Consider the following 26,284-nt stretch of genomic DNA (forward strand, 5'->3'; position numbering starts at 1 on the left):
TTTATAATGTGAACAAGTGACCAGACTGATGCTGTCTTATCAGTCAGGACATTTAGTGATTGACATGAAGTTAAATCCAATAAAGTATTTATTATCTTACTTGTCAGAAATCTGCAGAATCCTCTGGTCAATGTCTCTGCTTTCAGTCAGCTGTTTCTGCACACTGTTCAAAACACACATAGTTCAAAGCAGTGCAGTTCAGTGCAATAGTGATAGTCATGAAGTCGTCGTCATCATCATCATCTTACTCGTCAGAAATCTGCTTAATCCTCTCAGAGTCACTGCTTCTCTCTGTCTCCCTCTGGGCTTTCAGGAAGGTCTTCTTCTGATCGCTCTCCCATTTCTGAACTTCTCCTGCCGTGTCTTCTTCAGCTGAGCCGACTAGATTCATGCATGCACAGACAATAACATGGACAGTTATCAATGATTCTTGTTCAAGACTTCACCCATGTGTTCAAATGACACTACATAACCTTTCACAAAAGATAAAAGATAAAATAAGTATTTGTTGTGTTCATTAGATCGGGGGTCTTCAACGTTTTCAGGCCAAGGACCCCTTCGCTGAGAGAGAGATGATCCAGGGACCCCCTCTACATATTGTATAAATGTGTGATGCAGAATTCTCATCGATTTCATAGATAGATTCATAGGCTTGTTTGACAGCACTGTCATCAGTCTATGTTGGATTCATGCGTTGTTTTTTCAGACGTTTACGATATATTTGAAAACTTGACCTTTCGCTATGTACTTGGTCTGTTCTTTTTGTCCTCTACACCAAATCTATTTGCCGAACATAGCTGATCAACTAACTAGCTTAAGATAGCAAAAGAGATTGATTCAATGTTGAATTTTGGTCAGATTGGTTATTTTTGGTTGAGGTTGAAAAAGCTATGTTGATTCAATGTTTAATTACAGATACCATTTCAACAATTGAAAAAAATGTGTTGAATCAATTTAGTATAAATGGTGATTTTTCAATGTTGAAATGCCCTACATTGAATTTACATTGTTTCAATGTGTGTGGTGCTGATCACTGCCCCCCCTCCTCCTGATCCTCCCACTCCCCTCCCCTCCCTCTTGTGAGATCTCGCGAGACCCACAAGATCTCACGTGACTTGAGTTTTTCAAATTTCAAACAGTTGCAGTAGCACCATTGTGGCTTGTTCTTCTGTGTGTGAGAAGAACTGGTAAGTTCTTGAGAATATAATTTATTTTGAAGTTTAGATAGCATCACCTGGCTGACATTGTTTGACTAAATGTTACATTTGTGAATTATTGTCATGGCAACTTAGTCCGGAGTTTGCAGCTTGCCTTATTGGCAAAATAGCATTAAATGCTTGCCATTTTGTTAGCCTGTTTCGGGATCCTAATCCTTTGAAAACAGCAGATCTACAAAATCACAATGCTACACATTGCGACACATTGTGAGCCTGTAGATCTGCTGTTTTCAAATTGCTGAAATGTATATAGGGTTGACATGTTTAATGTATGTTTTGTAATAATGATCATCTACAAAGCAGTAACTAAAGTTTTCAAATGGCATTAACAAAATCTAATTGCATGAGAGCTTTAATATACATACATTTAGTTCCTTTGTCAATACAAATGCAAACATATCAGTCTTGTGATATGAGTTCAAAAGTTATAGCATCCAATATTCATGTTATGTTCCCCTCTAGCCTCTGGAGGAAGTTGCTCTGAGGATGTTCAGTCATTTAACCAGCCTAATAATGGTATGTGAAGCCCTTCCCATTACTGCCTCAGGGTGGACATACTGTATTGTACATGGTCTTTGTCTGAGTTATAGCATAGTTCATGTTTTTGTTCTCTCATTGTAGGCTTTTTGGAAGCTACTTGGCAGTGTTGGAGTTTGCAAAGATGGTTAGTAGACTAATATGTTTCATATAATTATGTATCTCTTACTGTGTCTCATGTCTGTTTCAATAGGTGGTGGTTGGATTAGGAGACCTTATGCTGATGGAAATGTTAAACTGGTTTAAATGTTGATTGTATATAGGCTACAGTAGCTTCTTCAGTGTCACTATTTTGCACGGAGCTGCATGTTAATGTTGGCATGATGTCATTTGACAACAACATATTTTAAGTAAGGAATGGGATGTTGTCCCTTTGTCAACAAGAGCCCTTTATACTCAACAGTTGCTGTGGCTATTGCACCAACTCTAACTTATTAAAGACTTATTATATTTTATTTATTTATCTATCTTACCACCAGGCATGCGCTAGGTACATGGAACAACTTTAAGGGTGCTAAATTGCCTTATTTTGTAAATTCTGTCCGTATTTCTTTAGAAATGCCAATATCTCCAGGAATGCCAATAAATCCACACTGTGCCATCAGAACAAGCAAGGAATGGTATGTATTTCTCTTATTTATCTCTTTTATTCATTAGTATTATTATATTTTTTGCAAAATTCACCATTCATGTTCAATATAAACAAAGATGTATGCCTTGCTTTTAGACGTCGATGACAGCTACAGTACGCACATGTCTCCAGATCAGCTGACTTCAGATCACCTGGCCCGGGTAAAGATGCCTATATTTCCATTCACCCCCTAGCTCCCACATACACTGTGACCAAAATGTATGTGCAATGCTGATGATGTTGGTTTCTTAAAGGTTCAGCTACTGACACGCCACAGGGAAGATTCCATGGAGGGGTGCCCAGTCAAATGTTGCAAGGCAAGTTATCATTTTCTGATATATTCCTTAACCTTACTGATGCCCTCTGCATTAAAAAAAACTTTACAGTCTTTGTCATGTTTTTTCATGTAATTTGTAACTGTGTTGGTTAGGCTTAAAAGTTAAGTACTTAATGGTTATTAAAAGTTAGGGGTGCAAACGCTATCAGTGAGTTGTACAGTGTTATTCTAAATTGAAAATGTAATGCAAACCCAATATTTTTTTTCTTCAAGACATTGCTGCCAACAAAAACACCAGGATTTTTACAGAGCTACTCGTGGATGTGAAGCAAATGTCACATTAACCATTTCTTAGAGGTAATAAAAAGTTAATAAAATTCATTACATTTACACTTAAAATACTGTCCAATTGACAGGGCACACAGTACATTTTACAGTAGCTCACTAACCATTTTCTATCTAATCTGTTACTGTAATTCGGAGGGATCAACTCAAGAAAGTATGATCAGGCAAATGCTGTCTACGATGACCAACAGACAGTCAGGCCTGCATCTTAAACTGGGCGAGGAAGGGACCAAAGAGGGCCTTCAAGGACACACGCCTGCATGTTGGTGAGTCTGCACCTAAAAATACTAGGTTTACTACTTTACAACGGAATTAACAATTTGACAGAAATTGCAAGTGTGGTTGCTGTGATTCAAGGCACACTTGCAAATGAATTCCGTCTTAATTTCCCCATTCAATTTAATGGTGAGAATTCACTAATAAATGAATGGATATAATGGAGATCTCTGATCTCTCATTTTACGAGCATTAGTGTGAGATGGGGTTGAAAATGTCTTACGTGCTCCTTTAAGGCTGCCTGAAAATCTAATACACTAAATAGGACACACTGGACATTTTATGTCACTTTGGAATGGAACATGCCCACACTGCTGCTTTATAACCTGTGTGTGTGTGTGTGTGTGTTTGTTTTTTCTTCTTTTTCCCCAGCGGCTGTTTGTAAATTTGAATGCAAGTTGACTGAACTGCAATACCAGGATGCACTGCAGAAGTATAGTGTTATGCACCAGAGAGGAATGGCGCGGTACAAGGAAAGAAAGGCCAAAGGACAAATGGTTTGAGTTGGATCATTTGAAAACTGTGAGTTTCGGTCATGTAAGTTGATTGAAGGCAGGAAAAAACATTGTTGTGCTAAAATGTGAAATCTTGAATAAATGACTGAATGAATAATTTGTCTGTTTGTTTTGTTCGTAGAGCATGCAGTAAAGCAGTTGTTCTCAACCTTGGTTTCTTAATAAAAAGATTATGTTTGCAAATAGCTGATCTGCAAGTTCCCATCATATTTGAATATTCACCTTTAATCGCATAATTATAATCAAGTTTGGGGTCCCCAAAAGCGTTCCTATAAAGTGGGGTCTTTGTATTAAAAGGTTGAGAACCACTGCAGTAAGCATACTTAATGAACCATTTCAGCATTTTTCAACCTTCTGTTTTAATTAATATGCCTCGTTTAAGCCACAAATAATCACTTGACTCTATTTGGTGTTGAAGTTCTGCAGGGGTAAACTTGGTCGTCCATCAGTGACATCACTACCATTCAGGCATATGGCATGATGTCACTAGATGGACTCTGGCGTTCTCCCTGTGGAACTTCATCAAGTAGATTAAAGTGATTATTTTGGCATTATTTGAGGCATATTAAAGGAGTAGTTCACCCCCAAAATTACTTTTTTTCTATTGATTACTCATGCCATGGAGACTTGAGTTCAATAATATATATATATTTTTTTTGTCGCATTCCTAGGACAAAAAGAATATAGTAAATGTATTCCCATTGATTCTAGATGCATCCAGAATCAATCAATATTTATTGTAATCAAATTATTGTCTTAGGAATGCGACAAAAACTCAAAGATATTATTGAACTCAAGTCTCCATGGCACAAGTAATCAATAGAAAATGTCATTTTGGGGGTGAACTACTCCTTTAAGAACATACAGAGGAAGGTTGAAAAAAAGGGCTGAAATGGCCCTTTAATAACATTGTTTCAATGTATAATGCAACGTTGAATCAATGTTGATGCAATTCAACATCATTTCAATGTTGATCATATCATAGTTGAATCAACGTTGATTCATTGTCTAGATGAATCGAAATTTCAATGTTGTTTTGATGTTGATCATAACGAGCAACTTCAATGTTATTTTCAATGTCTGACATCAATGTTTATTCAATCTTGAGCCTGACCAAAAACACAACGTTGATTCAATAAAGTTTTGCTATCTGGGTAGATCTGCTGTTTTTGGCTAAAGTTCTCCTCAGAATAGGGACGCGAGAGTTCAAGTTGTTAATTTAAAAGAATGATCCTATCACGCAAAGATTTGGCGGCCCCCCTGTAGTAACTCTAAGGGTCCCGGGCCCCCTGTTGAAGACCCCTGCATTACATTTAATACGATCAAATAACTACCACAGTATATGTCAATATACAAATAATTACACTAATGTACAAAGTTTATACGAAAGATGTACGTGTATGATTCATAAAGGATAGCATGTGATCTACAGACCCCCACAAGGGTCGTCCCCGTGACACTTAGGGTACACCAAAAAGATGACGAGGGAGAGGATGATGAATGGAGGAGCCAAAGCAGGACGGGACTTGTACTCCACCACAAGGTTGTAGTGCTGGAACCTCCAGTAGATTAAGCTCTTCTCCTCCACCTTGTTGAATGTGTTGCTGCATGAAGGGTTGAAGGCACAAAACAACAAACTATTAAATCAAACCACAAAAACTAAGAACAAGAACATTACATAACTAGAAAGGTGCAATTGACGCGAGTCATGAGGAATCTGGGAAATGAATTCCGTCTTTTTTGTTCGTAGTTACCGCACTCTGGCTTTGTAGGGCAGTATAGCAACCACACTAATAAGTGTTCAGTAGGTAAGGTACATGTTGTAGGAGGTAATGAGAGGAGATGGGATCTGAATTTAGAAAACAAAGACCCTTTTCGACTGCAGCTTTAGCACCACACCACACTACACCACACCGCACCACATAAAAATATCTACATTTTACATTACACAAAAGTACCCCTATCAGTAAGAAACAAATTCACCCTTTTAACTGTGATTATAATACAATATAAATTTGTACTACAACTATCCTAAATTATAATACACTATAATGGATTATAACTGTGATTATAATACACTATAAAGTATTAATGTATTACTATGATAATTATAATACACTATAATATATTATAACAGTGGTTATAACACAATATAATCCATTATCATATATTACAACTATATCCTGGTGGTCTAAATGAAAAATCAGTGAGTGATCAGTTATTATGAAGTATTTGGCCCTGTTTGGCCTAGCTCAGACCTACTGTAGATTGGATACTTTTTAGTACCATGTTTAGTACCACGTTCACACCACTCTACCCAGGTCCTTGTAGTGGATAAAGTGGGAGGTTAGTTCAGGCACAAGTGGGCGGTGTGGTGTGGAGTGGTGTGGTGTGGGGCCAGTGGAAAAGGGGCTAAAGAAGATAGACAGTCACAGAGAGTAACAGACAGAAGGCTGGTTCTCTACCTGAGGATGGCGATGAGCAGGTTGATGAGCAGTATGTTGGTGACCAGCAGGAAAAACCCCAGCAGAATCATCACCAGCCAGTTGTTGTACTCGCTCCTGCATGGCTCATCACCGTCATCTATCAGTGTCATGTTGCGAGTGCATTGCTGGTCCATGTCCCACTTCTGTGTCACTTTTATACAAATAAACAAACAAACAAATAAATAAATAATAATGATTGGCAGGCTAGTAAAATACAAACCTTATAAAGATGGGAAACTAAAACAAATATTTCATTCATTTATTTATGTCCATATGAGAGATACAGTACTAGCCTGGCTCCAGCCAATAGACCCACCCACTCTCTGAGTGAACTGCATCTCTTGGTCTGGATGTGTCATATGACGTGTCTGTTGCTACCGAAAGCTTCTCAAACCGACCGAAACCGACCAATGAAATCAATGCAATGCGGAGGAGGGGCGCGTCTAACTTTTGAAAATCAACAGAAACAGTGGAGGGAGGGGTGGCTGCGTGGCTCACCAGAGTTCTTAATTGCTCCCTTTGAACTTCAAAAGGGCTCCGAACTGCAGTCATTGATTGAGCCATACAAGTGTCAAATAGCTCGTTAGTGATTCTCTCTAATCAATGAAACATCAAAGACAATGACCTGTTTGGTGCATGTCATTGAGGGGAGGGGGAGGAGGGAATGTTTTGTGTGCAAAAGTCAAACACAACCCCTCCCACCAGATCTCTTGTGATTGGGAATTTCAAATTTGAAATCCCCTCCCCTTTTCAATCAAATAGAATGGAGACAGGTTCAGACTCAAGCCCCAGCGTAGAGTCTGAAATCAGGCTAATACAGTACAAGGACACAAATATTACAAGGTGCTGTAAATAATGTACAGTCAGCAAATCCTGGACAAATATCCAATAACCACACACCATTCAAGATTTCCTCAAGATTAATTTCTCCAAAGATGTAGAGGTAAGGTGTGTAGAACACTCGTCGGAAGAGGCGACTTAGGTTGGGATCGTAGGAATACAGCAGTGCCTGATTGGCTACTCCATATGCCATAAGCCACACCCCCAGGAAGAAGAGGAAAAAGGCGACATCTTTCATCTGAACAGATAGAAACAAAGACATTTTGTATTCATTATAATATCAGTGGCCAATGCATTCTTCACAGCATGCTAAGAGACCGTTAATATTGGTCTTATTAACTTACCATTTTGCCAACTATGATGATTTTTGGTCCCATCTCTTTGTGAATGGCACAGATGTGAATGAGACGGAGTGTGAAGACCATGTAGTCGATACAGAGGACACCACGTCCAAACTCATAGGACGTCTCAAACATCCTGAAGCACACAAGCATATTAAACACATTGAATCTAATTGTCTCCGCCTGGAGAGTATGTTTTCGCTCCTGTCCGTCTGTGTGTCCGATTAGTCTGTTACCAGCAAATTTCCGGCAAATCGGTAAACAGTATCTCTACAATCATGTGATCAACATGTATCCATTTTCCATCCTGATTGGCTAAAATTTGCTTCCAAAGTTTGCAGGATTGGTCCGTTTTGACCAAAATGCCTCAAATCATGAACGCAGTCAGCCATTTCCGTGAAGTTTTGCACACACATTTCCACTATGTCAAGGAACAAATGCAACCCTTTTCACGTTGGTCTGCTATAGCACCACCAGCAGGTTGGAACAAAATGCCTCAAATCATGCATGCAGTGCCCGATTGCTGTGAAAGGCCCAAGAAGACATAGCACCCTTTTCACTTAGGGCTATTATAGCACCACCAGGTTGCCACAATAACCTACCTGACCTGGCGGAGACCTGTGCTTGTTTCATTTGTTTTAATCAAACTCTCATAGCCCTCATATTTACTAAGTACTATGTTAAAGAAAAAAGACTGTGTACCAACCTGCAGATGAGACCAATAATGAACAGAATGATGCCAATGAGGTCACACTTGTTCCAGAAATCCTGCCAGTACAGCCTCATCCTCTGACAGAAAGTCATGTACTTGTAGCCCACAGAGAATGCCTGAAAGTAATTAAAAACATCAATCAGCCTCTAAGGACAATATTTGTCTTTACATTACAGCTGTGGCAACATTGCAGGCACTGAAATTATTTTACTTAGATATTTTACAATTGACAAAATTGAAAAATAGGAAGAAGATTCAAAATAGTCATAATAAGCCAAGTTAAATTCCTAAAAATCTGTTTTAGACAGTCTTTATTCTGCAATATTAGTCGTATGTAAACATACAAACTTGGCAATAAAATAACATTTTCAGCGGACTATTTTTCAAGTGAAGGCAGATTTTGTTTGTTTATTTGTTGCTGTCTATTTGTTATATTAATGACACACAATTAAAAAGTAATACTGTTATACTTATAGGTATTTATTGGATGAGTGGGAGTGTGTTAACACGGGAAATGCAATAAGAGAGAGAGAGAGAGAGAGAGAGAGAGAGAGAGAGAGAGAGAGAGAGAGAGGGAGGGAGGGAGGACACAAGTGGGCTAGTAAAAGGTCAAAGTGTTTTAGTTAGTGTGAACAGGGGTAAAGTACAGTATAAGCAGTGTTGGGCAAGTAACTTTAGTTACTGCTCTGAAAATGTAACTAGTTATAAGTTACTAGTTACTAAATTATCAAAGTAACTAGTTACTTTACTTTACATTAAAAACACATTTTTGTGTGTGTTGTTTTGTGGCACAGCAAGAGAAAAGGCAACTTATCCTCCCTAGTGGTAGAGAGATATTCTTACTCTGCAAATGTATCTTTGAGCTCATTTTCCATTTTAGCAAATTCAATGTCCAGTTATTTGGAAAGGGTCTGCACTGTGGCCCTGCTTTCACTGGTATTTTCTCCAACTCTCTAAAGGAAACAGACTCAGTGGACAGCATGGACAGCATGTCCTCAACAAATACCTGGTAATCAATCTGTTTAGTTGTCTCTGGGAGACAAATCAAATGTTGTCTGTTTAAGGCAGATGTGTCCAAAGTGCATGCGCCCCAGGGGCCAAATGGGGTTATATAGCCCCATGCACTTTAGTTAAATGTTTCAGGAGGTTTCCACACACATTTCCACGAGGTCAAGGAACAAATGCAACCCTTTTCACGTCGGCCTGTAACAGGCAAACAGTCAGCATAAAGTCAGGCAGAGAGAGAGAATCTCCTTCCACTCACCTGTCTGATCTCTTCACCTAAGAAGGTGAACACCCAGAAGTACAACACACATTCACTGATGGACGGCCCAATAGGGGGCGGTGGCTTAAAGTCCACCAGCAGCATGTAGGCAAACAGGAAGAGGAAGACGAAGTACATCACTGCGTTGCTCATAAAGGTAGTGATGGGAGCTCTCCAGAAATGAATCCAGTAATGCAAACACTTCACCCCCCCTTCGTCTGCATCACTGTGAGATGGAGAAACATGATTAACCCGCTCAACCTAGTATTAAACAAATATTGAATTTCATTTATGGTTCAATGACTATACAACAAGTGTACTGTTAAACATGTAAGGATGAGTGCTAACCGGTCCTTGAAGGGGATGAGGTTGGTGTAGAGCAGCAGGGGGCAGAAGAAGGTGAGAAGGAACTTCCACACTGATGTGTCTCTCTTCATGGGGCCCCACCAAACCCCAGACAGTGAAGACTGAGAGGAAGAAAAGTATGTTTTTAGTTATTACTCTGTGTTAATGTAACACATGTGTGAGTGTAATTTAACCAGTAAGACTCCCTAATCGGGAAATAAGCGACTGTCACGTTGCATACACAAACTTTAGAAGGCAATCGTAGCCAATCAGGAGGGAATATGGGAAATGGGATCCATGTTAATGATATGACTTTAGAGATACTGTGTACCACTTTGCGTGATTTTAGGCCAAAATCTGTTGGAGCAGTGTCCAAAAATGTGTTTTGCAAAAATCTAAAAAATTGCACGGTGCCAGAGATAAGAGTAGGGGCAAAAGTGTATCGCAACGTGATATGTTGGAGGGACTGATGGAGGGACTGACGGACAGCCGGTGGAGCTTTTCATTGTAACTTAATGATACGTAGCCTGCGAGGTTAGTTCAGGCAGATATACTCGAGAGGTTCACATTGTGCTGCACTATGTGGGTGTATTCAGTGTTGTGCACCGTGCACAACCCATACGTCATACGCAGCAATCATCTGACCAATTGGACGGGTATTTAAGGTCACCTGAGTCTGTATTCATCCTGTTTGCCTTGCATATGCCTCTGGTTGTGAGGTGCTGTTTGCTCCCACCGCCATCTCAGCACCACCAGTGGGCTCTGCTATAAGTTCTGTTCCCATGGGAGGTTGTTATTATATATATATATATATATATATATATATATCCCTGCTTTTAATGGTTAATGATGGTTTTCTAATTGTGCTGAGCAGGGAGAAAATGTAACAGAGCCTGAACACCAAGAACTGTATGTAATTTGATTTACATATATTGTCTTTCTATTTATTATATCCATGAGTTGAATACCAAGGACTTATTTGGGATGCTCCTTTTAGGCAGGGTGTTTAACTGTACTTGTGCTGTACTACATTATTTGAATGTATTGACTATACTGTGTGTGTGTGTGTGTGTGTGTGTGTGTGTGTGTGTGTGTGTGTGTGTGTGTGTGTGTGTGTGTGTGTGTTCCCTGAAAGGCAAGACCTGCCCAACTCTGTTTCTGATTGGTTACCCTGAAACTGCACCCAACGTTAACCAATCATCACTCCTCATGCCTAAACCTAACCTAAGTCAGAGAAAGATCATCCTACTGTGCCACTGTGTTTTGGCTCATGTTACTATGAGAGTACATCACTGGTAAGTGTTGCGTTAAAGTAACCCAACACTGTCGATATGGAGCGTCGGTCATTGCGTTGCGACGTAGCCTGAACCAATCAAATAAATAAATAATAATATACAAGTGTTTGGGGGCGGGACATGGCCATTCATCTCTATGGACGTCGCCGCAAAACGTCGCAAAAATAGAGGCTAGGTCAGGACGTCCTCATTGAAACAAATGTGTTTTAATTAAATGTCATCGCTCGCATCGCATCGCGGGCAGTGCGGACGTGCTGTAAGACAGTGGTTCAGCCATTTTCATGTGAAGTAGTAGTAGTAGTTGATGTGACTACTATTACTGTAACTATGGCTGCTATTGTATAATTATACAAGTGTTTGTCTACAATAGAATATACCGGTACACATTCTTTTTGCAGCTAGGCTATTGATACTGTTGAAGTTTTATTATTATTATTATTACCCTTATTACAATTATTACCCCTATCGTTAAATCGGTCCACGAAGCCGAGGTCCTAGGGCTGGTGTACACGACAAATTTCCAAACCCCGCTGTGTGTTCCCTGGGGGCGTGAAAAATAAGGGGGTGGGCTCTACATGTCCTCTGGGACCCCATCTACGTATGGACACCACTTGTTCGCCCATCCGTCTTACGGATGCTTTTTTATTCCATTTTATTTGTTTTAGGGTCCTATCTTGCAGTTCAAGCCTATTTCCACAGGGTGGCAGGCTACTTTCCCAACCTACTGGAGGTGAACATGCAGGGGCGTCAATTGGGTATGGCAAGCTATGGCAGCTGCCATACCTTGGCTACAGGGGGGAAATAATTAAATGTACTTTTCATCGTGCCTGTTGCTAAGGTATGGCAACATGATTGGTGTCTTGCAAGACACCAGTCATGTTGCCATACCTTAGCCTTTCCTGAACTGACGCCGCTGTGAACATGTGTACACAGCCAGCATATTACTCAATGCCAAACTTTGCACACACACTCCTTGCCTGCCAATCCACAACCTCCACCCCTCCAGGGACCCCCAGGGCTTATCTCCCGATTAGGACACTTTCCAGCATAGTGACATGCAGAACAAACTGTCCATATAGTATGGTTTACATAAAAGTCAGTTGTCTTTCACACACACACACACACACACACACACACACACACACACACACACACACACATATATATATATATACACATATACATATATATATATATATATATATATATATATATATATATATATATATATATATATATATATATATTTCATTTATTTATTTCATAAATATTTTTCATCACAATTGGGTTTGTGGGGAGCCATCCCTGCTTCAAGCTGTCACAGCACGGCACCAACACTTCAAACTAGTTAAAAAACCCAATACAGCAGATCTACAAGCACCTCGCACATGCCAGGGACAGAGTAGGTTGGCCTGCATAAGCCTTGCTGTCAACACACTATACTACACCACTCAGGCCACCAAGCCAGGTGTGGTCAATTAGTGCCTTCTTTTGATCAGTGGCTTCTGCTTGATGAGTGGCACCAGTCTGTCTTTGTTCCCTGGTCAGTCAAGTTCACTGGGAGAGAATGTTTCAGATCAGTGCAAGTGTATTTGTTTTCCATTTGGACTTACTGTGTTTTGTTGGTACAGTATGCGTGCGACTAACTAATATTTCTGATAATTCCAATTTGTTTGTTGTTTAATTAGCCGGATTGTGAATGCCCTGCATTTTTCTTTCATCTTTAGAACCACACGTGTGTAACAAAACAGAGTGGTGATCATTTGGTGTGGGTGAAGAGAAGAAAAACATTTCATTAAAGGAGTAGTTCACCCCCAAAGTGACTTTTTTTCTATTGAACTCAAGTCTCCATGGCGTGAGTAATACATTGAAAAAATAAGTCATTTTGGGGGTGAACTACTCCTTGAATGTCAGTTTTGTGGTGTTTTGACTGGACACCCTGAACATATTGCCAGATAGATAGACAGACAGACAGACAGACAGACAGACAGACAGACAGACAGACAGACAGAGAATTGTAGGCCTTGCATTTATTTGACTTGGTTCCAACAGATGGCGAAAATAGCTAATCTTCAAGCTCACAATGCCTCACTGTTTGGACAAAGAGTTGAGGCGTTACATTTTGTAAAACACGGCCTTGTGAAAATAGCAGATCTACATGCTCACAACACCTCACAACGCAGGGCGGCGTGAGCATGTAGATCTGATATTTTCACAATTTCTGCCCCTAATATTTAATTTATCATTTTAAAAGTATTAAAAAGTCCTTAAATTGTCTCTTTAGAAATGTGCAGATAGCCTCTGTATACTGTTGAGTGGAAAAACAATGTTTCACATTAAGCTAAACATTTGGGACCACCCAAGATCATTTGGAGACCCCTCTAGGGGTCCCATAGTTGAACCACTGACTTATAAGGGGAGTATGGAGACCCCTCTAGGGGTCCCATAGTTGAACCACTGACTTATAAGGGGAGTATATGAGGCTGGATCCGTCTGGAACACTGCACTAGGCTCTCGCCAGCTCTGTAGCTCTCCACACTTGAACAGTTGTGTCCTTAAATTCAATTATAATAATTAACCCCTGTATATACGGGCAATAGTTTTACATGACTTTGTGTACACAGCCAATAGTTTTACATGAACATGTCTAGGCTTTAGTACTGTACTGCCTCGTATAGCCCAACAGAGCCCAGCACAGAACAGCACAGCCCACCAGAGCCCAATACAGCCCCCCAGAGCCCAACAGAGTCCAGCAAACCTAAGTCCAGCCCAGCCGAGTAGGAGTATAGACCGGGGAAAGGGGGTAGTTAGATGACTCCACCAGGCCATTACTGTCCAGATCTGACTTGAATAGGCCAGACTAGGGTAGACAGGACTGCACCAGACAACACCAGGCTGCTCCAGCCTGGTGGGACACTCAGAGACTTTGTAAACGCCTGTGTACATTTCCCATAGATTCTATGGGACTTGAACACTTGCTCCTGCCCTTCGTGTACACAATCTGTGCCGTGTCCCCTCAGAGGGACATTGTGGGCCCCCCGACCTCACTTTGAGAACCGGCCATGGACCACTTGATAAGCCCACAGTGTCCCTCTGAGGGTCCCCCGACCTCACTTTGAGAACCGACCATGGACCACTTGATAAGCCCACAGTGTCCCTCTGAGGGTTCATGTAAAACTACTGGTGACTTTGTACACGCCTGTGTACATTTCCCATAGATTCTATGGGACTTGAACACTTGCTCCTGCCCTTTGTGTACACGGTCTGTGCCGTGTCCCCTCAGAGGGACACTGTGGGCCCCCGACCTCACTTTGAGAACCGACCATGGACCACTTGATAAGCCCACAGTGTCCCTCTGAGGGTCCCCCGACCTCACTTTGAGGACCGACCATGGACCACTTGATAAGCCCACAGTGTCCCTCTGAGGGTCCCCGACCTCACTTTGAGAACCGACCATGGACCACTTGATAAGCCCACAGTGTCCCTCTGAGGGTTCATGTAAAACTACTGGTGACTTTGTACATGCCTGTGTACATTTCCCATAGATTCTATGGGACTTGAACACTTGCTCCTGCCCTTCGTGTACACGGTCTGTGCCGTGTCCCCTCAGAGGGACACTGTGGGCCCCCGACCTCACTTTGAGAACCGACCATGGACCACTTGATAAGCCCACAGTGTCCCTCTGAGGGTCCCCCGACCTCACTTTGAGGACCGACCATGGACCACTTGATAAGCCCACAGTGTCCCTCTGAGGGTCCCCGACCTCACTTTGAGAACCGACCATGGACCACTTGATAAGCCCACAGTGTCCCTCTGAGGGCTCATGTAAAACTACTGGTGACTTTGTACATGCCTGTGTACATTTCCCATAGATTCTATGGGACTTGAACACTTGCTCCTGCCCTTCGTGTACACGGTCTGTGCCGTGTCCCCTCAGAGGGACACTGTGGGCCCCCCGACCTCACTTTGAGAACCGGCCATGGACCACTTGATAAGCCCACAGTGTCCCTCTGAGGGTTCATGTAAAACTTAAAACTAATGCCCGTGTACACAGTGGTTAATCGCATGTGCAAGGATCTACAGAGCTGGCTGGAGCAGCCTGGTGGAGTCTGGTGCAGTCCTGTCTACCCTGGTCTGGCCTATTCAAGCCAGATCTGGACAGTAATGGCCTGGTGGAGTCATCTAACTACCCCCTTTCCCCGGTCTATACTCCTACTCGGCAGGACTGGGCTGGACTTAGGTTTGCTGGACTCTGTTGGGCTCTGGGGGGTTGTATTGGGCTCTGGTGGGCTGTGCTGTTCTGTGCTGGGCTCTGTTGGGCTATACGAGGCAGTACAGTACTAAAGCCTAGACATGTTCATGTAAAACTATTGGCCGTGTACACAAAGTCATGTAAAACTATTGCCTGTGTACACAGTGGCTTTTTCCTTGATCTTTCGAGTTAGGAGTGTCGTAGAGACACGAGACCGGGTTTGTTGGATTCAGCGTCAAAAAGTAAGTCAGAATAAGTGTCTTTTATCCGAAAGAATGTGTAATCGTGTTGGTGGCGTGCAAATTTCGTGTCTTTTTCGCAATCATAAAGGGTTCAAAGTGTCGGAGAGACACGAAACCCATTCCATCGGATCAGGCATCCTTCAAATATGAAAAGTGTTTCCTGCGTAAAACAAACAGATTTTTTTAGATTTTTTTATTGATTTTAAGGACAAAAATCCGGGTTTCGGTGTCTTTTTCGCAATCGTAAAGGGTCATGAGAACCTAAGTCCAGCCCAGCCGAGTAGGAGTATAGACCGGGGAAAGGGGGTAGTTAGATGACTCCACCAGGCCATTACTGTCCAGATCTGGCTTGAATAGGCCAGACTAGGGTAGACAGGACTGCACCAGACAACACCAGGCTGCTCCAGCCTGGTGGGACACTCAGAGACTTTGTAAACGCCTGTGTACATTTCCCATAGATTCTATGGGACTTGAACACTTGCTCCTGCCCTTCGTGTACACAATCTGTGCCGTGTCCCCTCAGAGGGACATTGTGGGCCCCCCGACCTCACTTTGAGAACCGGCCATGGACCAGATCGGGCATGCTTCAAATATGAAACGTGTGTCCTGCCTGAAACAAAACATTTTTTGATTTTTTTATTCATTTTAAGGACAAAGGGCCTGTTTTGACGCCTAAAACGACCCTTTTCCTTGACCTTTCGAGTTAGGAGTGCCGTGTACACAGGATCTACAGAGCTGGCTGGAGCATGGAGCAGCCTGGTGGAGTCTGGTGCAGTCATCTAACTACCCCCCTTCCCTGGTCTATACTCCTATTGGGCAGGACTGGGCTGGACTTAGGTTTGCTGGAGTCTATTGGGCTCTGGTAGGCTGTATTGGGCTCTGGTGGGCCGTGTTGTGCTGTGATGGGCTCTGTTGGGCTACACGAGACAGTACAGTACTAAAGCCTGAACATGTTCATGTAAAACTATTGGCTGTGTACACAAAGTCATGTGAAACTATTGCCCGTATATACAGGGGTTAATTATTATAATTGAATTTAAGGACACAACTGTTCAAGTGTGGAGAGCTACAGAGCTGGCGAGAGCCTAGTGCAGTGTTCCAGACGGATCCAGCCTCATATACTCCCCTTATAAGTCAGTGGTTCAACTATGGGACCCCTAGAGGGGTCTCCATACTCCCCTTATAAGTCAGTGGTTCAACTATGGGACCCCTAGAGGGGTCTCCAAATGATCTTGGGTGGTCCCAAATTTTTAGCTTAATGTGAAACATTGTTTTTCCACTCAACAGTATACAGAGGCTATCTGCACATTTCTAAAGAGACAATTTAAGGACTTTTTAATACTTTTAAAATGATAAATTAAATATTAGGGGCAGAAATTGTGAAAATATCAGATCTACATGCTCACGCCGCCCTGCGTTGTGAGGTGTTGTGAGCATGTAGATCTGCTATTTTCACAAGGCCGTGTTTTACAAAATGTAACGCCTCAACTCTTTGTCCAAACAGTGAGGCATTGTGAGCTTGAAGATTAGCTATTTTCGCCATCTGTTGGAACCAAGTCAAATAAATGCAAGGCCTACAATTCTCTGTCTGTCTGTCTGTCTGTCTGTCTGTCTGTCTGTCTGTCTGTCTGTCTGTCTATCTGGCAATATCCTCAGGGTGTCCAGTCAAAACACCACAAAACTGACATTCAAGGAGTAGTTCACCCCCAAAATGACTTATTTTTTCAATGTATTACTCACGCCATGGAGACTTGAGTTCAATAGAAAAAAAGTCACTTTGGGGGTGAACTACTCCTTTAATGAAATGTTTTTCTTCTCTTCACCCACACCAAATGATCACCACTCTGTTTTGTTACACACGTGTGGTTCTAAAGATGAAAGAAAAATGCAGGGCATTCACAATCCGGCTAATTAAACAACAAACAAATTGGAATTATCAGAAATATTAGTTAGTCGCACGCATACTGTACCAACAAAACACAGTAAGTCCAAATGGAAAACAAATACACTTGCACTGATCTGAAACATTCTCTCCCAGTGAACTTGACTGACCAGGGAACAAAGACAGACTGGTGCCACTCATCAAGCAGAAGCCACTGATCAAAAGAAGGCACTAATTGACCACACCTGGCTTGGTGGCCTGAGTGGTGTAGTATAGTGTGTTGACAGCAAGGCTTATACAGGCCAACCTACTCTGTCCCTGGCATGTGCGAGGTGCTTGTAGATCTGTGAGGTGCTTGTAGATCTGCTGTATTGGGTTTTTTAACTAGTTTGAAGTGTTGGTGCCATGCTGTGACAGCTTGAAGCAGGGATGGCTCCCCACAAACCCAATTGTGATGAAAAATATTTATGAAATAAATAAATGAAATATATATATATATATATATATATATATATGTATATATATATATATGTGTGTGTGTGTGTGTGTGTGTGTGTGTGTGTGTGTGTGTGTGTGTGTGTGTGTGTGTGTGTGTGTGTGTGTGTGAGAAAGACAACTGACTTTTATGTAAACCATACTATATGGACAGTTTGTTCTGCATGTCACTATGCTGGAAAGTGTCCTAATCGGGAGATAAGCCCTGGGGGTCCCTGGAGGGGTGGAGGTTGTGGATTGGCAGGCAAGGAGTGTGTGTGCAAAGTTTGGCATTGAGTAATATGCTGGCTGTGTACACATGTTCACAGCTGCGTCAGTTCAGGAAAGGCTAAGGTATGGCAACATGACTGGTGTCTTGCAAGACACCAATCATGTTGCCATACCTTAGCAACAGGCACGATGAAAAGTACATTTAATTATTTCCCCCCTGTAGCCAAGGTATGGATAAGCCCACAGTGTCCCTCTGAGGGTCCCCCGACCTCACTTTGAGAACCGACCACGGACCACTTGATAAGCCCACAGTGTCCCTCTGAGGGTCCCCCGACCTCACTTTGAGAACCGACCATGGACCACTTGATAAGCCCACAGTGTCCCTCTGAGGGTCCCCCGACCTCACTTTGAGAACCACCACGGACCACTTGTTAAGCCCACAGTGTCCCTCTGAGGGTTCATGTAAAACTACTGGTCGTGGACACCACCTAGGGCCTGTGTACATATGGCTCTCTGCTGCCCCCCATTAAGAAACTATAGACGGCACAGACCGTGTACACGAAGGGCAGGAGCAAGTGGTCAAGTCCCATAGAATCTATGGGAAATGTACGAAGTCGTGTACAAAGTCACCGGTTGGTCCACGAGCCATAGTTTTTTCCATTGTAGCTCCCTACAGTGTACACGAATATGATTATTATTATTATCTTACCTTATCTTAGTTTTTCTTCTTATTATTATTGTTACCCTAATACTTATTACTATTATTATCACCTCGATCACAACATTGCATTTTGCTTATTGTCCCTGTAGATTAATGACAATAAATTCTCTGTATTACTCTTAAACCTCACTTGAACACTTGCGCTGTTGAATGCACCTCCATGTGGAAGGTGAACGCGCTACCATGAACGCCCAGCACAGAGTCACAGACACAGTGGCAGGCTCACTTGCTCGCTGTGGCTGGCGAAACTAACATGCAAAGTTTGTTGCAAGCGATCAATTACTTTTTCCAGACGTTCGGGAACTACAGACACCTGAGTTCAAAAGCAGCCTGGCTGACCGCTATGTGGTGTAAATGTACCATAACTCAGTAACATAACATAGACTGTGACCAGCTGATCCAGCCAGTCAGAATTGTACCAACATCTAAACCATCATGGTTGAAGAAGAGGAGTGATTCAGCAGCCATGGCCATCTGGACGCAGTTTGTTCCCCAGACTGGAGACACTCCGTTGAGCAGTTCGAAGGAGTTATCCTCATCGCTCTGGTAACATGAACCCAACACATCTGAGGTGAAACATACCACCATAATTATGATATACCCTCTGAAAAAACATGTAACACACCACTGCCTATAGCACTACATACCCAAAATGCAATGCACAAACAGCCAGAATAGACTGGAGCTGACCTAACTTCTGATAAAAGGTTGAAATGGTTGTTTAAGCATCATGGTAGAAATGGGTTAATTGTGTATAAGGTCAGGGTAGGGATCTGGGAGAGCAGTTAGCCAATGACATCAGATTCCTGGATTGTGAGCTTGAAAACACTAGATATCAGTTCAAGTTAACAACTTAAAAAAAACTTCAGTTTAATTATTTAAGGTCTCACCATGTGCCAGTTCCTCAAACTTCTGTGACAGCTTTCCCATGGAAAGTTTGGTCTCTGTCTTATGTTCCATTGTTGACATCTCTCTAAGCATCTTAAAGGCACTCAGAGCATTCAGCACTGGCTCCTCTGCCTGAGAGATGGACAGATGGACAGAGGGACGGACGTACAGAGGGACAGAGAGACAGAGGGACAGAAGAGATACAGAGACAAACAAAGACACAGAGACAGATGGACAGAGAGATGGGGACAGGTGGACATAGAGACAGAGACAAGTAAACAGGCGACAGATGGACAACGGGACAGAGATACACAGAGACAGAGGGCTGGTTACAGACACGCTATATCACATAATGTAAATAATAATAAATCCTTCAGCCTACTTTGAGCATCAGGTGTTTTACCATCTCCCAGAAGAAATCAGCCCAGTCACTGTGGTTCTGTAGGACAGCCCAGATAAAGAGATGAGTCCAGGGGGATTCACAGGGCTGGTTCCTGTACTTATGTTCTTTCAGCAGCTCTTTGACATGCTGAGGGGAGAAGAACAAACTATGAAGAGGAAATGGGATATGAGCTTTAATTGATCAACACAGGATTGTTTTGAAGTGCCCCCAACAAAGGTACAAGTAACAAAGCATATTATGAAAAAATATAAGACCTTTCACATTTTTTGTTATCCTACCCTCTGGCAAAAGGTTACAAATCATTTATATGTTGTTTATAGTGTTTGTAATTGTATCAAGATCTGAGAATAAAAACATTTCTCCAGAGCTATTTGTTTACATTTACTGATCAGGCCTTCATTGACTTCAAACTGAAGAAAGCATAACTTTAATTTGATAAAACAAACTATGTAACAGATCATTATAATATTACAATGTAGAGGCTGGCTGATAACTATTAGGTGGCAGTGGCTTAGGGGTAGAGCAGCCACCTGGGAACCGGAAGGTTCTCAGCAGAGTTAGTGTCGAAGTGTCTTTGAGCAAGACACCGAACCCCAATTGCTCCCGAATCCCGATGAGCAGGTTGGTGCCTTGCATTGTTTCTTCCAACACCGGTGTACTAATGTGTGTGTGAATGGGTGAATGTAATTGTAAAGCGCCTTGGATAAAGGTGCTATATAAATGCACCATTTATTAAACTGCTATTAACCCCGTGCACTAGCCTGATCTCAGACTCAGCTCATGCAGTAGTCTGAAACTGTGCCCTATTGTGGGCGATTTCTGGAAGGGAGGGGGGTGGGAGGTGCTTTGTCCTCTAATGATGACGCTCTGATGATGACATCGCTTGAAAAAACGGGCTGCGGCGCGGATTGGATAGTCGTTAGTTTTGGCTGAACTGCCGATTCATGTACTCAGCTCCAGACCAGAGAAACAGTCCACTCTGAGAGTCGGCGGGGTCTATGGTCTGGAAGCAGGCTACCCTTGCACCCTATTACCGGAGTCCCCCATGGGTCATTGCTAGGGACCCCTAATTATTTCCCTCTACACTATATCTCCACCAAAAATAGCCGATCTACCAGCTCACAACACGTCACAACACTGCACGTTGTGAGTCTGCAAATCAGCTGATGAGATAGGAACACTAGGGTTCATGTAACCTGACTTTCGCCAGATAGTTGCAGCAGTGCGTAACGCTCTGCCTTACATCTGGGATCTCTCGGCCAGACTCTATGTAAGGGGCGGGCCATTTTTTGAATTTCTGTAGCAGGTGATTGGATGTGGCCGTTTCTATCACAGTCTGGGAGTGCCAACTCCAACCACTCATATTGGCCTGTCTGCATGACGTTGCAGACAGGCAACGTCATGCACTCAGGCAACGTCACTCTATTGGCTCAGAGCCGCTCAGAGCCCGCCCATAGCTGCCGCTGATTGGTCCGGCCCGGGACTTTACGAGTGTTATCAACGCTGGCGGACCGAGCCCAGATGGTAAAGCAATGCAACGCAATGCTGCCACCATCTGGCGAAAGTCAGGTAAGGGTTCATGCAGAGTGGATGAAACAACATAACAGTATATTCAGAAAAATACCTCCAGAGCCTTCTTGCCAGATGTGACGTCTTCTAGACCCAGAACAGTGAAGTAGAACGGCTTCACATCACCCATGAACTTCTTCAAGACACCTGACACCTGGAGAGAAAGAGAAAAGGTAAAGAAGAGGAAATAAGACAATCCTGTCACAGAAGACACATTTCCTTTCATATCAAGTGGATGTACTTTGTAGATTGTTATTTGTGGATGTGCTTTCTTTCTTTTTTTTGCCCAAAAATGTATTCGTACAATATTGTTTTTTAATCAGATTAAATTATTCACAAATTAATTGTAAATGTTTTTTATATTCACAGTAGATTGTGCTGTTAGTTTAATTCTCTCCACCAACATTACAGCTTTAAATAAAGGTCATCTCATCTCCTCGGAATCAAGGATCATAATATAGATTTTGTCTAAACGTAAAACCTCAAACAAGCTGATCTCTTTCAGAGAGTGTGAGGTTCCCAATCTCTCCGAAAGGCACTCCAGTAGCATCTTGTAGACCAGTGTGTCTTCATCCAATGCGCTGTAGAGTTTCTCCAGGAGGCCATAAGTCACATATTCAGGGATGTTGAAGTTCTTCTCAGTGAACAGACGGACAAATTTGGGCTTGTTATTGACCAGTGCGAACATCATGAAGTCTTCAAAAGCTTCATCCTGTTGGAGACAGTGAAGGTAAAACAGAGACAGGTTATTGTGACCTATAGGTCGCAGTTAACTATGAAAACCATCACATCTTGTCCGTAGATCCGTAGACATGTACACGTAATGGCTCAATGTCTATAGTCTATAGCAGGGCTCAGCAACCTTTTTGAAATGAAGTGCCATATTTTTATTTTCTAGATAGTCAGTGTGCCATGTCAACATACATTTTAATGACACCGCATCAAATATTCTGTCATATTTTGTTGTACATTGTTATAATGATCATTAGACTCTATTAGCAATAACCCACCTACAGTACTGTATCTCCCCGACTCCCTCCCGAGTCAGAGTTCAGAGTTTTAATGAATGTAGAATTGTGTGCAGGACGTAGGCTGCTGTAAATTAGATGTCTTCATTTAATTGACCACTTTTAAAGAAATATGTGATTTTAAAATAAAAATCCTCTCTCACAATTCTGCCAGTGTGCCAGTTAGGGCTGTCACAATTATTACATAATCGTCTAATCGCAATTATTTGAGGTAATCGCAATTTTGCATAATCGTCATAATCGTTTCCATGTTGAGAAATGTTAATATAGTTACAAACACTTTCAAAAAGTAGTGGAAATAGCAGATCTACAAGCTCACAGCGCGTCGCAATGCGACCCGTTGTGAGCTTGTAGATCGGCTATTTCCACTATCAATGTTATTTTTGAGCGGTGGTTACACCGTCTCCTATACGTGGCCGTGTGTGTATGCGTCCGTCCGTCCGTGTGTGTGTGTCTGTATGTAGCCTGCAGGCCTGCAGTACCTTTTATGACCACACATGTTAAGGGAGGGGCGCTGTTGTTCAGGCCAGGCCAGACCAGGCACACACACACACACACGCACACACACACACACACACACACACACACACACACACACACAGGGGGGAAGGGGGGGGGGGGGGTAAACCACCGCTCAGTTCACACGGGTGTGATTTTTTAAGTATAAAATTGTCAAATATGTCTGTAATTTCTTTGTATATTTAAGTTGTCTTATGTGTCATGATTGCCATGTGCAACTTCAAAGCCTACAAGCCAAATATGTAATTGTCAACGACAAAAACACAATTAAATCGTTAATCGCAATTATTTGAGTGACAATTAATCGTCATGTAAAATGTCATAATCGTGACAGCCCTAGTGCCAGTGATCACCCTCCCCTGTGCCAATGTTGGCACCCGTGCCTAAGGTTGCCTACCCCTGGTCTATAGCTATTATCACATTGTTGACATTGTGACATCATTGTGACATCACATTCCATCCTTGTCCCTTGTATGCCCATATATGGAGATCCCTGACGTACAGTTGTACAAAACAACATTTTTCAGTAGAACCGACGATCCAACCAATATGCCCATAAGAGGGGACAAGGACTGAGAGTCAGATACTGACATGCACGGATGCATGTCTGGGGTCTCACAGCACAAGGTTGGTTCTACAGACAGGTATCTCCATGGGCATAAAAGGGATTGCATGTAAGATGTCAGACGTCATAGACGTCATAGGACTTTCACATACAGTAACGAGTAACCAAGTAAGCATGTCTGGGGTCTCACAGCACACGGTTGGTTCCACAGACTTCCACTTTTGCACACGGATAGTTTAGCTTTTTGTTCTTAGCTGCTTCCCCTGCCGTACTGCACTTGCACAATGTAGTTATGAAACTTTTTTTTTTTTTGTATAACCACCGATCCAACCAATATGCCCATATCTCCATATAGATGGATCTCCATATATGGGTATCAGGGATCTCCATATATGGGTAACTGGTCCGATATATATTAATAATGAATTCCGTCCTGCGCAACCGCGCCCTCTGCGCGAACTCGCCCTTTAGGGGAAGTCGTTCTTTGCTAAATTGGTTACAGAATGTACAACAGAATGTTGTGTAAAGTCTAATATTTCTGTACGACTAGGTTGCAGTAATTATATGCAGTAATTATGTGTGACTTCAACATTTTGTGATGTTGTTTCTCACCTTCCAGTTGATGTTGATATCATCATTGAAGAGCTCACTGCTAGCAAAGTCCAATCTGTCCCATCTCATTGCAAGAAACAGCTCCCTACCGTAAGGGAAGGTATTACCTGATGCACGATGCTTACTGGCTGAAACACACACACACACACACACACACACACACACACATGCAGTCGTGGCGTGCAAGCACGCACACACACACACACACACACACACACGCACACACACGCACGCACGCAAGCATGCACATACGTACGCATGCACACGCACGCACACGCACGCACACGCGCACGCACGCACACACACACACACACACACACACACACACACACACACACACACACACACACACACACACACACACACACACACACACACACACACACACACACAATGATAATGTTAAATGAACATCATAATGTGCAATAACCCACAGCATTTTTCACCTCCCATTAGTAAGGACAATTAAATATAATATTAATTATTATTTTTTGTACCTGGCATCAGGGCTTTGATCATGACTATATCAAAGTCTTCTGGTCTCTCCTGGTCTTCATGGTAGAATGTTATCAGCTTCTTGTTCTGGCAGATGCTCTGAACCTGAGGGTCAAGGTCAAAGGTCATTTAGTTGAATAATTTATAAACTGTAATGCTCTGTTTGGCACTACACAATGGACAACAAGATAAAGGTAATGTAACAAATATTCTCAGCAGGAATCAAACCTGTATGTCCAGTCATTTTGGGGCATAAACAAGAAGTTGAAGAATAAAAAAATAATAATAATAATAATAATAATAATAAGTCTGATAATGAAGTAGCGTGCATGCTCACATCATGTATAATTTACAATACTTTTATGTTCTTTTATTTATTTTTTGTATTATTATTATATAATATAATATATACAGAGGGTCTATCATCTGTTTCTGTATAACATATCATGTAATATTCCAAATACACAGCCATAGATCGGTCCTATGCCTGTGCGGTTAGCATACCGACATCCACAGCAATAAAGTGCTTTGCATTCTGTGTGTATCACCTAATACTTAATTCCTAAGACTTGGAGTCAGATATTGTCCTCTAGTTTCATATCCCTTTGAAAGTTCTGGCAGAAAAGTGTGTTTAGTAAAATAACTCCACTTTTTCACAACTGAACTGAAACTGAATAATAAACTGACACAAACGTATGGGGCACACAATTGACAGGTGCGTTGCAATTGGTGTATGGTAGTTAATCAGACCACCAGCCAGTTGTGTGTGCCATACATTTCTGCTTCCCAAAGGAAGTTTTGATCTATTCAATCCTGCACTCATTCCGGGGCCCAGAGAGAATGTTGTCTGTGTGAAAGTGGAGATATTTTACTAAACACACGTTTTCTGCCAGAACTTCATATCAAAGGGATATGAAACTACAGGACAATATCTGACAATATATTTATTGGGTGAGTACACACGCAATGCAGATCACTTTTTTACCACAGAGATCAGTCTGCTAACCGCACAGGCATGCAGGGGTGTCGCACCACATTTTGGGCCCTGGGTACAAGGATTCACTGCGGGCCCCCTTTAACCTATTTAGACTGGGTACGCATTATTTTGTGCTTTAAGTATTGAAAAATAACAGATATTGCTGCAAGCTTGTAGACCTGCTATTTTTGAAAAATCTTGAAAATGTCTTTGAATATTTCAAATCCTTCTAAGGTTTTTGGAAAAACCAGTGGTACTCAAACTTTTTCATGTGACCCTAAGGGTCGTTTCACACTCTAATAAAGAGCCTAACTAATTTCGGTTCGGGAGGGCTCCCCGACCCGAA

The 26,284-nt window shown here is 42.1% G+C and overlaps 1 protein-coding gene across 1 annotated transcript; it reads right to left on the reverse strand.

Annotated features, from left to right (window-relative positions):
• Positions 1 to 244: 244 nt before the first annotated feature.
• On the reverse strand, positions 245 to 25,091 carry LOC308289311 (transient receptor potential cation channel subfamily M member 5-like; the record flags this gene model as incomplete). Its single annotated transcript, XM_080730970.1, has 15 exons — positions 245 to 381; positions 5,239 to 5,402; positions 6,264 to 6,427; positions 7,183 to 7,362; positions 7,469 to 7,601; positions 8,172 to 8,293; positions 9,442 to 9,667; positions 9,790 to 9,908; positions 19,307 to 19,449; positions 19,774 to 19,903; positions 20,175 to 20,300; positions 21,799 to 21,897; positions 22,225 to 22,455; positions 24,468 to 24,574; positions 24,965 to 25,091. 15 exons carry the CDS (start codon positions 25,089 to 25,091, stop codon positions 245 to 247), a joined length of 2,208 nt encoding a protein of 735 aa, XP_080587096.1.
• Between the last annotated feature and the right edge of the window lie 1,193 nt (positions 25,092 to 26,284).

Source organism: Nannobrachium achirus (assembly GCF_963921795.1).
Source record: "Nannobrachium achirus genome assembly, chromosome: 1".
Taxonomy (NCBI): domain Eukaryota; kingdom Metazoa; phylum Chordata; class Actinopteri; order Myctophiformes; family Myctophidae; genus Nannobrachium; species Nannobrachium achirus.